This window comes from Styela clava, chromosome 8 (genome assembly GCF_964204865.1).
Source record: "Styela clava chromosome 8, kaStyClav1.hap1.2, whole genome shotgun sequence".
In the NCBI taxonomy this organism is placed as follows: domain Eukaryota; kingdom Metazoa; phylum Chordata; class Ascidiacea; order Stolidobranchia; family Styelidae; genus Styela; species Styela clava.
The window spans coordinates 5,500,706-5,513,655 of record NC_135257.1 but is presented as its reverse complement, the minus strand read 5'-3'; the positions used below and the strand labels follow the sequence as shown (position 1 = coordinate 5,513,655).

The 12,950-nt window shown below is 38.3% G+C and overlaps 1 protein-coding gene and 1 long non-coding RNA gene across 4 annotated transcripts; one reads left to right on the top strand and one right to left on the bottom strand.

Annotated features, from left to right (window-relative positions):
* Positions 1 to 1,034: 1,034 nt before the first annotated feature.
* On the bottom strand, positions 1,035 to 4,492 carry LOC144425740 (uncharacterized). The gene is made up of 2 exons (XR_013477616.1): positions 4,240 to 4,492; positions 1,035 to 4,001 (listed from the first exon to the last, which is right to left on the bottom strand). It is a non-coding gene; the product is annotated as an uncharacterized LOC144425740 (long non-coding RNA).
* Positions 4,493 to 6,043: 1,551 nt separating this feature from the next.
* LOC120336543 (uncharacterized) lies at positions 6,044 to 12,673 on the top strand. Of its 3 annotated transcripts, none has more exons than XR_013477615.1 (4): positions 6,044 to 6,249; positions 11,010 to 11,103; positions 11,840 to 12,062; positions 12,570 to 12,673. XR_013477615.1 is itself a non-coding variant. In XM_078115307.1 (4 exons), the coding sequence occupies exon 1, from the start codon at positions 7,730 to 7,732 to the stop codon at positions 9,647 to 9,649; it is 1,920 nt and encodes a 639-aa protein (XP_077971433.1). In that variant the 5' UTR covers positions 7,672 to 7,729; the 3' UTR covers positions 9,650 to 10,340; positions 11,010 to 11,103; positions 11,840 to 12,062; positions 12,570 to 12,673. The 3 variants fall into 3 exon arrangements, 1 of the variants encoding a protein (XP_077971433.1); XR_013477614.1 differs by having other exon boundaries at positions 6,046 to 6,307; XM_078115307.1 differs by lacking the exon at positions 6,044 to 6,249 and adding an exon at positions 7,672 to 10,340.
* The last annotated feature ends 277 nt before the right edge of the window (positions 12,674 to 12,950 follow it).

Sequence of the window (12,950 nt, the reverse complement as noted above, 5' to 3'; positions counted from 1 at the left end):
TCAACTCTGGTCTTTGAACTAGCGTTTTAAAGATAGATAACTAATAATCAATATCTACTCAAAATAATAATTAATTCTAAACAAAAGTGTAGGGTAGTGCTGTTTCCAAATATGTAACCCTTGAATATCTTACTCGCAGATTTATTTTCTGTTTTTCAGGTCGTTCCGTGATGATCAATACAATGGCTAGTTTATTGAATATAAATGGTGTCTACAACAACAAAATTCGCAGGCTGATGTCTCATCCACGATAAACTTGAATTGACATCTATTACGCCACAATAATTAAATGAAGAAATGATCCTTCAAAATAGCAATAGTAATTCCTTTATTCCTAATTCCTTGCAGAAGTCAATATCTAAGAATAAAAAAAATAAATAAAAAAATTATAACCTTAGCAACCAACATATTCCTATACCCTGTCTTTCTACCTTAAATAATTATAATTACTCATACCTATAAAGTTACTGATAGATTTAAATACTTATTACAATCTGGACTATAATTTGGCAATAATAGGCTCTAGTTTGGGCAATGAAGTTTATCTTTACTGTTCACTCCCATTCATAAAATTGATCAATTTGGCAGTGGCAATCATCATAAATTTATTAATATGGTGTGGCAAGTAATTTTTATTTATTTATTTTTTATTAACTACCAGTATGTAATTTTTCATTTTCCCTTTACTTAATAACTTCTATATGGTTGTGTGTGTGGGTGCGTGTGAGCGTGTGTGAAATATTTCAATTATTTTAGGTGAGTGAACACGTACCACATCTTCTTGGCAAAACCTTCCATCTTATATACATTCTGTACGTTTTAAACCTTATCTAAGGTTTTGTTCGCTCTCCTGATTTCATAATCAGTTCTTATTTATTTATTTTTACCATTCATTTTATTGTTTTGCTGATTATGGAGTCGAAATAAACTTATACTTATATACTTAAGTAATGGACCTTTCCCCGACCTTTGACCTTTATTGTTTTGATTTTGCTCGCTCAGACAAACATTGCAAATATTCAGGCTTGTGTAGGGCGATAGAGTGGTACCGGTACGTTGCTCGTTTCAAACGCCTTCGAATAGCATTTCACTGGCGATGGCGGTATTTTCGTGCTTCTAAAGTTATAACATATTGTCAAGTGATCTATTATTAACGTTACTCCGCCTTCACATTGCCGTTATCGTACCTAACTTAGTTCCAAAAGCCTATTTAACATACGAAAATGGAATCACTCAGAGATGGCTTTTCTATGACTTGGTTTTTCTTTTCTTTGCCCCAGCTGGAGAGGGATACAAAACTTTGAAAGGTGATATTCAAACTTACATGGTTGAAGAATGTCAGAGGACTGGGAGACCTGCGTGACTACCGGTACCGCATCCCATGGTTCATAGACTAATAGGTAGCGTCCAAGTTAGGACTGAATGGCGCGGCGGTGTGGCTCAACGGGCTAAGCGTTAGGAATACGCTCGCCACCGCACCTCTAACTACTCTGCGTGGGTTCGCAGGTTCGAATCCCATGCAGGGACGGTTATGTGCGAGAGGATTGCTGGACTCCTCGCCGTCGTTGGGTGGTTCACGTAACCGCTGGTCGGTTACGGCTTCCTCCACCACCAAGTCCATGCTTCCGAAAACAAACAATACAGTAAAACTAATTCCATACCCGACTTGGAATGGTAACCGGACGAGAGGCCGTGGTTCGCCATATGGATAAGCCGTCTTATCGGCTTTCCTCTCCCCCGGGATAAATATGTAAATCCTATCCTAATTGGTGGGTTTAGTATAGGGGCAAATGAAATGCAGGGGCAGTTTAAAAAGTCTTTTGAATACATTCTTGGAAACATTGCACAAACTACAGCAATCTGTAATTATGAACAGATGAATATTTTTTTCAGATACATTCATGATGGTTCAGTCGTCAATCTTGGTTCAACGCTAGATTTCAAAGCCAAGTGCTATAGATAAGTTCAGGAGTCTCTGCCACCACATCATCTTCAAATAGTGGTGTCGCTGGATAGTCACCAAGTCTCTGATGCAATTTGTACATGCTAGGCACTTAAGTTTATGTCGTATCATAGAAACACAGATTTATTAGCTCAGTAAGATGGGTGCAAATATACTATTGAAAGATTAGATTCAACAGGTTTAATGAGGTATTATGATTGATTACATACCACATAAAATTCCAGGACGAATAATGTTATAGTGATGAACATGGTTTAAAAATTGTTACATATTCATCAGAACCACTAGTGCTTGTTGCCATATCGTTGGACTAACCAAGACTATCCAACAGATGAAATTGATGGGAATAAAAGATTTTCTGCTGAGCCAAGCGTGTACAGGCCTTCCCCAGCATTGGTAACAGCCTATATGGAGGAAACAAAATAGATCCAACAGTTTTGTCGTCTGTAGTTGGTGCTAAGCCCACAAAGTTGGATCGAGCCAGAGTTCCAATCATACAGGTTCAACCAAAAACAGTCTGGTATCTGATAGGTTTTACAATATAGTTTATTCATTCAGTGTAGAAATAGAATATAACAGATTATAAAAAATATATGATGAAGGAACAAGCAAGTAAATCCAAGAAAATTACTACAAAATATACAGTTTTCCAGATATTGTGTTGTATAGGATAAAAATACACACCAGATATATGCTTTTAGGCACAACAAACAAAAACCATGAAAGCAATGGAACGTCAAAATATTAGAATTAAATTCATTTCACAATTCCATTCACAGACATAATGTATCACAGTGATTTTATTTCTGAGTTATTTTATTGAGCTGCCTGGTTTCATCTCCTGATAATATGGAAGAACTGCGCTTACTGAGCGCTACCTCATTGTTATATAGACAGATGGCAAATACCAACCACTTGGTTCGGTTCTAAAGTTATCATGTGATTATGAACAAGTTGTAATTTATATGACAGTGATGAATGCAAATCAACCTAACAAAATAATGATATTTATCACACACCACAGTTACTACCAAGTGCAGGGCCAACTTGCGGCGCGGCGGTGTGGCTCAACGGGCTAAGCGTTAGGAATACGCTCGCCACCGCACCTCTAACTACTCTGCGTGGGTTCGCAGGTTCGAATCCCATGCAGGGATGGTTATGTGCGAGAGGATTGCTGGACTCCTCGCCGTCGTTGGGTGGTTCACGTAACCGCTGGTCGGTTACGGCTTCCTCCACCACCAAGTCTATGCTTCCGAAAACAAACAATACAGTAAAACTAATCCCATACCCGACTTGGAATGGTAACCGGACGAGAGGCCGTGGTAAGCCATATGGATAAGCCGTCTTATCGGCTTTCCTCTCCCCCGGGATAAATATGTAAATCCTATCCTATCCTAACTTCTGGTATCAGGAGCAGCTTGGTGTGACTTTGCAGTCCGCACAAAAAATTATATTGCAATCACCAGGGTCACACTGGACATGGCATACATGCAAAGCATCCTCCCATAAAGTAACATCATTTTATTACCAATGGATTGTAGAAGATTCTGCATGAAGTCACAAGTCTTCAATATTAATTTTCCTTCTTCATTCATCATTTTTACAGTTAGCAAATATGACACCAATGACGGAAGAAGTATGTGTTTTCTCATTTTGAATTATGTTAAAAGTGTTGCCCGATTCTGAATCTTGTTAATTCTTCCGTGCCCTTTTATTATTATTATTTCTTTTTCTGGTAGGTAGCCGTGTACTTTTTAAAATCTATTTTAGGTTATGCTCGACTACCAGTTTTTTCTGCATTTTGTTTGCATGTTGACTTTTTGTGTTGTTTTATGCCAGAGAACCAAAATAAAATGATGATGATGCTTGCTTACAATTTTCTGCTGTCTGACAAAGCGCTGTCATTTTCTTCAGTGGTAATTGAGGTAATTTCAACTAAAGAGTCTGGGGGCAGATCTGGTTGGACCCCTGACAATCCTTTCTCACTTTCGTCAGATTCGCACATCGCTGTATCAAATGAAGTATCTGGTGATAGATCCTGTTAAATTATGATCCAAAGTTAAATTATGGTATAAGTGATCCTTACCTCACAATTTGATGGTGCCTTTTTGTTGGGCGATAAGAATCGTTATAGGGTCAGGGTATTCATCAGTTGGTTCATTGCCTCCATGAAAATGCATGATGGAACGCATTGCTTGTATGAAAATTTATTTCATATAAGAATTAACATATTGAATATATCATAGGTATCGAAAACAACATTAATGTTGGCCTACCTTGGTACACACGTATGTATTCCTGGTGATTTTTCCTAGATTGAATTGACTGTGAGGCCTGTTGCATTCCTTCATCCACCTCATTGCTTTTTAGTGGTCAATATGTGGCTTCGGAAATAGCACAAATCTTACTCCATTTGAACGGCAGGGATACCGTACCGGTACAGGTTGTCAGACCGACAAATACCATATGCGCAGCGTTTACACATAGTTAGTCTCCAAAAATAATTCACTAGTAGATTCTGTTTAATAAAAATGCAACATCGTATCGAAGGTGAATTCTTCTGTCTACTATTTTTTGGTTCGAAATAGCAGTTGGTTGACCTGTACGGTACCGTACCTGTAAGGTGCCTGCAACGGGTAGAGCCTTTTAGTATAGATATAAAGATTTCGTGAACGTGATTTGCAACAAGTAACATACCGGTACAGTATTACCGCTTTCTAATTCTCGCAGCCCTGTGAAGAAAACAAAAAGCGAAAAAAGCACAAAGATCTGCCTAAACCGCCAGCAACCTGTGCGGAACGCGTCCAAAGTTGTCTGAGCGACTTTTCAGCGGAGAATGTTTGTTTACATCTGCTCGCTTGTGATTTAGCTGAAAATGACATAGAAGTGTATAAAATAGTAATACCTATTTAAAGTTAGCTACATGTCCGTTCCGGTAGGTTTACGTGGAAATTCTGCTCCGTTTCGATTATTTAGGGTCCGTTCCGGTAATCAAAGAGGGAGGCGGACAACTCGACTACACGGACAACTCGACTACCTGGAGGCCTGGTGAGTTGTCCGTCTTTTGACATTTTCTACGGTGGTGTTTTAGGTCTATAGAAATGCGTTTTTGATATTTTTAGTGCTCAAGTGTTGAGAAAAACACATAAATATGCTCTAGAAAGCATTTTTATTTGTATAAGTGGCTTATTTTGATCATGTTGTACGAATACAAATACAGTCTACAGACGAAATTGGAGTAACGTTAGCGAAGTTAGACTGATAACTCTCTTTCCTTGTTCTGTTCCCAGACACGTTGCACCCTCTCGTTGGCTTCCGCATACCTGCCGTTGACACGCCCCACAACGTCCGCCTCTATCCCTATACTTACCTCGTACATTGTTGAGATTAAACTGTAAAAAGGCATATTTTTCCGAGTTATACTGTTAAAATGGCGGTGCCAACCTTCCAGATGATTGTTGGTTCTTATTTCTACGTCGAATACTGACCAATCATTGGGAGTCCAGACACTGTTGTATAGCCATGTGTTTTGAAAATATTCGGCGAAGATCTTGAGTTTGCATCTTTTCGTTCAGTGATTTGAATATGGACGTAATAAACATAGCTGGTATATAGCACTGCGCCATGGCATGCTTGATCAGGTCTCTTGTTCCAGCGTCCCTAAAACAAAAACATGTTAATACAAAAGAATCAGTAATCAGTAGTTTATTTTCTCACCATACTAAATGCACACTTGATATACAAATTGCAATAAATAAATAAAAAGGCATTTCAGGGTGAGGGGAGCCGCGAGAAACCAAATTTGGTTATCGAGCAGCGGCACCCATAAGCAAGTCTAACAAGGAAATAATAACAAAACAAAAAAAGTCGAACTGTGTATATACAGTATCATATATACGTTAATTTGAAAATAAATATAAATACGTCAAGGCATTCCAACCAGGTATGCCCAGTAATCTCGCGTTTCAACAACAACAAAACAAGAAACGACTCCGTGCACCAATTATCTAAGTAGCCATGACGATAGCTGCAAAGTAACAATGGTACCATTGTGAAGTGACTGTGGTCGTATGTAGAACATTGTATGGTGCAGGTCTACAGTTGTTTAGGTATCAATGGTAAAAATGAAGTTTCACGAACAGGAAGCCTACCAGTAGTATGGTATGCATGCAACTGTAGTACCGGTAGTCATAAATAATTTAACCTTTTATGGTAAGAAAATTGAACTTCAGTGTGTAACTGGAAGGCACATGATCAATGAATAAATGGTATTCTACAAGATCAAGGTAGGATTAAATTTCATGTGGAACTAACCACTTCATACAGAACATGGAAAAAGCAAAGGTAGGTAGGGTGGCTTACCCACTTTGCGGACACGACCTATTTGCGGTCATCAACTTCATCGATTTAATTAATGCCGAAAAAATTAACGGACCGCGACGATATTTCTCACACGCTATCGCCCACTTATCCCTCGTAGCTCTGCGAAATTACACTAAAATGCGGCCACAAACAAAAAAGTTACGACCGAAAAACCGACCGAAGAAAAAAAACGGACTATTTTTTCATGTTGCCAACTACCCATCGTCCCTTTGGAATAGCTTGAAAATCTATAGAAATATGATAGATAAAAACATGAAAATTGGCAGGTGAGTGGAGTTGTGGTTTATTTAACCATCTTCAAAATTTCACGTTGCTACATCAAAAGGGGGGGGGGGGGGGGGAATGGGGGGGTGCGCATTCCCAATAAGTCGATAATATATTCGGCAGCCAATTTGCGACCACCATGTTTTTGTGTGTTTGACTGCTGCCATGCGGTGCTTCGTTTGTAATTTGACGGGTTATGTTCTAAAAGGTTGAGTTAACAGTTCGTCCTTTAACTTATTAGAATCAACGCGTAGAAGTTTAATTGTCAGAATATTCCTGGCCTAAGCAACATTTATTGATAAATTGACACGAGGTGAGTATGACTGAATTAGTGCAGCGGGCCAGGCAGATATACATGCATGGTTGTAAACATTGCCTCGCTTTCGTAGTTATGCGTGCTATTCAAAGAGAGAGATTTTTATTTGTCAGTTTTTAGTAGTGCTTCCAAAAATTAAAGAGAATTTTTATGGGGTCAAGGGTCACGGAAACATCCATCCTGTTGGCCGAAATGAAAAAAAAAATGAAATTTTATGAACTTCGTTAGTTTTTCTTCCGTACAGATATATTAAATTAAAAAAATGCCTGGACACATTACAAAACGTAAAATGAAGTACACGAAGGAAAATTTGAAAGAAGCTTTAAAAGCCATTACTGAAAAAAAAATGTCTCATCGCGAAGCAGCAGAGCGTTACGGAATCCCCAAATCTACTTTGACCGATCGTATAACAGGTATGTATATTTTTTTTATTACAAATCATTCCAATTTATCATAGTAACGGCGTCATATCTTACATTTTCAAGGAAAAAGGTCATTGGATGTAATGCCTAAACGTGGGCCCCCCACTGCTTTATCATCCGAAGAGGAAGAGTCGCTGAAAACATTTTTGAAGGACATGGCCAAGCGTGGACTCGGGATGGGCAAGAGAGACGTGAGACATATCCTAATCTACACCAAATCTGAGTGATAGCATTTTTTCAAATAATTACCTTTTTCAGGTGCTTCAAACGGTAAAAAACATGCTAGATCTGTCGGGAAAGCGTGTGCGGTATTTTAGGAATAATCTCCCAAGTGACTCCTGGTGGTGCGGATTCTTGTCGCGGAACCCGGACCTGAAAACCATGACAACGGAAAAATTGGAGGTGGCGCGAGCCATGGCTTGTTCGGAAAAAAAGGTGAGCAGTTGGATGGAAAAGTACACGGCAATGTTAGAGGAAAACAACATCACGAACGGAAGTAGTATATACAACTGCGACGAAACCGGATTTTCTTTTCAAACGAAAGCCGGTAAAAAAGTCGTGGCTGGCAGAGGGATGAAAACCTGCTATAACATCACCAGCAGCAATAAAACTCAAATCACGGTGCTGATTTGCATCAGCGCCAGCGGTAACATCCTTCCGCCCTACATACTTTTCCCCGGCAAGCGTATGAATCCGTCTCATGCACTGGATTTTCCCGATGGCAGCAGATGTCATGTGACTGATAAGGGCTGGATGACTAAAGATTCATTCTATGACTGGATGGAACAACTATTCATACCTAATTTACCTAACAAGTCAACAAGGGGGGCCGTCGTACTTCTTCTTGATGGTCACACGTCCCACAAAGATTTTCGCACAAGCACGTTAGCCCGAGAAAATAATATCATTCTCTACTGTTTGCCTGCCCACACTACACATATTCTGCAGCCACTGGACAAAGGATTTTATGGCCCTTTCAAAGGAAATTGGAGTCGCTGTTGTGATTCTTTTTTTGGAAAAGAGCAGTGTGTGGTTGATAAGTACACGTTTGGTCGAGTTTTTACCCAGGCGTACTTACGAACCTCATGCTTGGATGTGATAGTAAATTCATTCAAATCATGTGGCGTCTGGCCTCCAAATATTGGAGCTGTGGATTTGGAAAAAGCATTACCGTCCACCATATTTGTTGACGATGAACCATCAATGTCAAAATCCCCAAAGCCCCCGGCCCACGCTAATTCTCAACAACAGATATGGGAAGCGAATGGCTCTGCGATTACTGACGTAGAACCTGTCTTCGATAATCTCGACATGGCCCCAATGTCGCTTGCTGACCCAAAGTTTATTGAAGGTGGAAATATAGAATTCCCGACTAAAAGCATGTTGGCGTCGAATGAACTAGATCATGATGTGTCGTACTTGGATTTACTTTTATTTGACGACGAACAGCCTGAAGACGCACTTATCACTTTGAATATGTCTGATATATTGGATGACCAGCCATCTACATCTCGATCACCCGATCCTGGTTGTAATACATCAGATGTTGTTGAGCTAAATCTAAATGATCAAATTACAAGTGCTTTAGCATCCCCGGCTTCCAAAATGTACGAGAGTCTGTCACCAATTGATTCTAAGTGCAGGAGAGCTTTAGAGGCGTTGGAAAGGGGTATGAATAGAGATGAAAAGACACTGTTTGAAAAGAAGTTAGAGTGTGGAGACATAGAAGGCAGTGGGGTATATATCGCATGGAGACACCTGAAGTTGGAGACTTTGAAAGAACTAGAAAATAGAAAAAGAGAAATAAGAAGTTTTTGTGTTAATACGGATTCGACAAATTTGGCTAGAAAAGAGTTGTTTAAAATACCAGAAAAGAAAAGGCCCGTGAAAAATTACAAAAATATGCCACTATATAATTTGTCATCTGATCGAGCTGTAACGGAGTTGAAAGATTCAATCGAGAAAAAAAGGCTAGCTGAGGAACAAAAAAGGAAAAGGGCAGACAGAAAAGAGATAAGCAAAATTCAAAGATTAGAAAAACAGAAAAATATGAGTTTAGAAAAGGTCAAACCTCTGAAAAGGAGACGAAATTTGTCTATAAAACAAAAAGAAAAAAAGAAGGAAGATTGCAATGTATGTAAGGTGCAGTTCAATGGTGGGCCTGATGAACCACGCTGGATTGCGTGCGATCAGTGCGATAAGTGGTTCCATCTGCACTGCACAGAGCTGAATCCGCATTTAAGCGCATCAGCAGTAGAGGGACTTCGTTGGTTTTGCTGCAAATGTATTTCTGCCATATAGAATATTTTACTGCGACTATGTGAGTAATAAAAAATTGTTGTTGGAATTGATTGTGTGTCTTATATTCTCTAAGCAACATTTTATCTACCAGTACACAAAAATATGGTCATAGTTTAAATCAAAACATAGTCTTTAAAAATTGCCAGTGATGTACGAAATACGCAAAAGGGTAATGTTTCTAACATATAAGGCAGAAACTTGAAAATATCACATATAACTTTTGATGAGAAGTGAACACAATGGCAATTTTGTTGAAAATATTAGGTAAAAATTGCTGTTTGCGTCGAAAGCAACAAAGTCATTTAGTAAAATTTTATTGTTTCAAGGACGGTTAAGGGTTATGCTATTTTATTGTTTTGATGCCACTATTGAAGGCTAAATCGCGGCACGTATATTCAAAAACATGTGGGTTGTCGAAATAACCGTGTTGTTAAAATATATGACGGTCAAAAATGCAATTAAAAGTCCAGTTTTTCCACGCATGACTGCATATGTTGTAGTCTCGACGCAGCCGAAACGATGTTTAAGGCTCGAAATCCGTGGTCGCACGCTGGTCGTTCGGTCGCAATTTCGTCTTCTGAGTGTCGTACTTTGGTGGTTTGTATAGCTTTAACCCCTGGTCGTAGAAAGTTAATTCGAGTTGTAGCGTGTAGAATAAATGCCAATGAACATACAGTGAAAAAATTACCGGGTTAGAAATATTGGTTTTTATTTTATAGTGGTTTGAATGAAATCGTCCGCAAACTGGCTGCACCACCCTAGATTGATAAAAATCTAATGTCAGTCAGTTTATGACATAACGATGCCAAATGTACAAAGATGAAAAAAAAAAAAAAAAAAAAAAAAATTTACAATCGAATATGGTTTAACATTAAAATGATGTTATTAAGGGTGCCAGTGACCAAGATCTTAGTAACTTAGATCAGGCTCAAATATTACCAATATATAACTGACTATATTACATGACATCACAGTGCATGAACTATGCATGGTTTCTTCTTACATGATATCCTCTCATTCACACAGTGGGTCAATCAGAGATGAATCAAATATGTAAAAAGAAACAATTCATAGTAGTAAATAGGTAATAAAGAGGTCGTGGTCAGAAAAGACAATATGAGCTTTGCATTGGAAGCATGACTGATTGTAAATGCATATAGCAGGACAATTGTCATTTAATAAGAGAATGATACTTAAAATTTTTGATTTAGGTCAATATTTTAGCAAAAGCTCGCCCTTTGATATATTGGGTGAAATTAAAAATACAGTAAATACTTTTTGTAAGGCTGGGTCCATGTAACATACATAGGTAAAAATATTTGTTTGATTACACGATAAATTCCAAAATTATATATTTCAGGTACTCTGGATCACTGGATCAAGTCGACAGTGGAGCTGGCAATGGCGAAGAAAGTTCTGGATCCACTTTAATCGGATGAAAAGGCAGCAGAATGGTAAAGGGAAAGCATGAATTTTTTGTATTTAAATTTAAAGGTGTCATAAGATGAATGACGAAGGCTTTGACCTATGCTATTCCAAATTACAACTCCCCTGTATTTCAAGGAGTTTTGGCATTTGCTTGATGAAAATCGAGGGACAAATAAATTGGATTTAGTCGATGAGCGTGTATTATGCTCATGCACGTTACTAAGCATGACGAAATAGTCAGCAAAAGCTGGGGGCAATTGGTTGTTGTTAAATTGGTGCATAAGTTTAGAAATCTCTAGTTTATAGATGTCGGACAATTTTAGAACCCTGGTCTTGTGGTATAGGATATTCAGGTTAGAACGAATAGATGCCCTACAGAGAATTCTAACAGCCCTATTTTGTAAAATCTCTAATTTATTCAAGTTTGTTTTGGTAGCGGAACCCCATGCAGCTAAGGCATATTGGATATGACATTGAAAAAGAGCCAAATATACTGTTCGCAGAGTCGAGTCGTTTACATAATGCCTTAACTTCCCTAGGATCCCGACTGATCTTGACAATTTCTTATGCAATTCATTGGTATGAAAGTTCCATTTTAATTGATTGTCAATAGTGAGGCCAAGGTATTTATAAGAGTGAACAATTTCAAGAGGGATACCTGTAATTTTGATTGAGATGTTCGCATGTCTGGCTAGAGATTTTTGGCCGAATAACATGACTTTGGATTGGAAGTCATCCAATCATATACTTTATTCATTTCAGTGTTCACCTTGTCTTGGAGAATACTCGGATCTTTTGCACTGTAGAGCAGGCAAGCATCATCAGCAAACAATTTGCTCAAGAAATTGGAGCAGTTAGACAGATCATTTATGTAAATTAAGAAACCAAGAGGACCTAACACACTACCTTGAGGAATTCCGTGATGAATGGGCAACATCGGAGACTGCTGAGAATCCACCTCCACATATTGGAATCGACCCGAAAGGTAATTGCTTAATAGTTTGCCTGTAGCACCTCGAAAGCCATAGTGTCTCAGTTTTTGGGAAAGAATACTATGGTTGACAGTGTCAAAGGCTTTTTTTAAATCGAGAAAAATACAGCAGACAAATTCGCCTTTGTCAATTTTATCATAAATAAATGATGTTAGATCTAAAATAGCATGACTGGTGGAATTATTGGTTTGAAATCCAAATTGACGTTTATTGATCAGGTTGAATTTTGTACAAAAATTGATCAATCTGCTATGTAAAAGTTTTTCTAAGATAATGGCAATAGAGGAGAGGATGGAGATTGGTCGGTAATTTGAAGGGTCATTATGCTTACCACTTTTGAAAATTGGTTTCACTCTAGCAACTTTTAAAGAGGAAGGGAAAATACCCAATTTGAATGAAAAATTGAAAAAATGACTGAGCACTGGTGATAGGATATCAGCAACTATTTTTAGGAAGTGTGATGGAATACCATCAGGCCCAATTGCTTTTCCTTTTTTTAGATTCAATATCATTTGGAGGACCTCTGCAGGAGTAGTTACTTCAAGAAAGAAAGAGCTTTGCAGAGGAGCACCCAAGAAGTACGCGAATGATTTTGAGCTATGAGGTAGTTTATCTGCAAGCTTCTTCCCCACTGTTGAGAAAAATTTATTGAATTCGCTAGCCACCATGACAGGGTCTCTGACTGTAGTACCATTATCGAGTTTCAATTCTGAGATGGGGGTATCATCTCTGGACTTGATTTTGATAATTTCATTTATAGTCTTCCAAGTGTGTTTTACATCACCTCGGTTGTTTTTGAGGATTTTATGGTAATACAATTGTTTTGATTTTCTCTGCAAATGATTTAAGATATTTTTATATTTTTTAAAGTAAAGACGCTC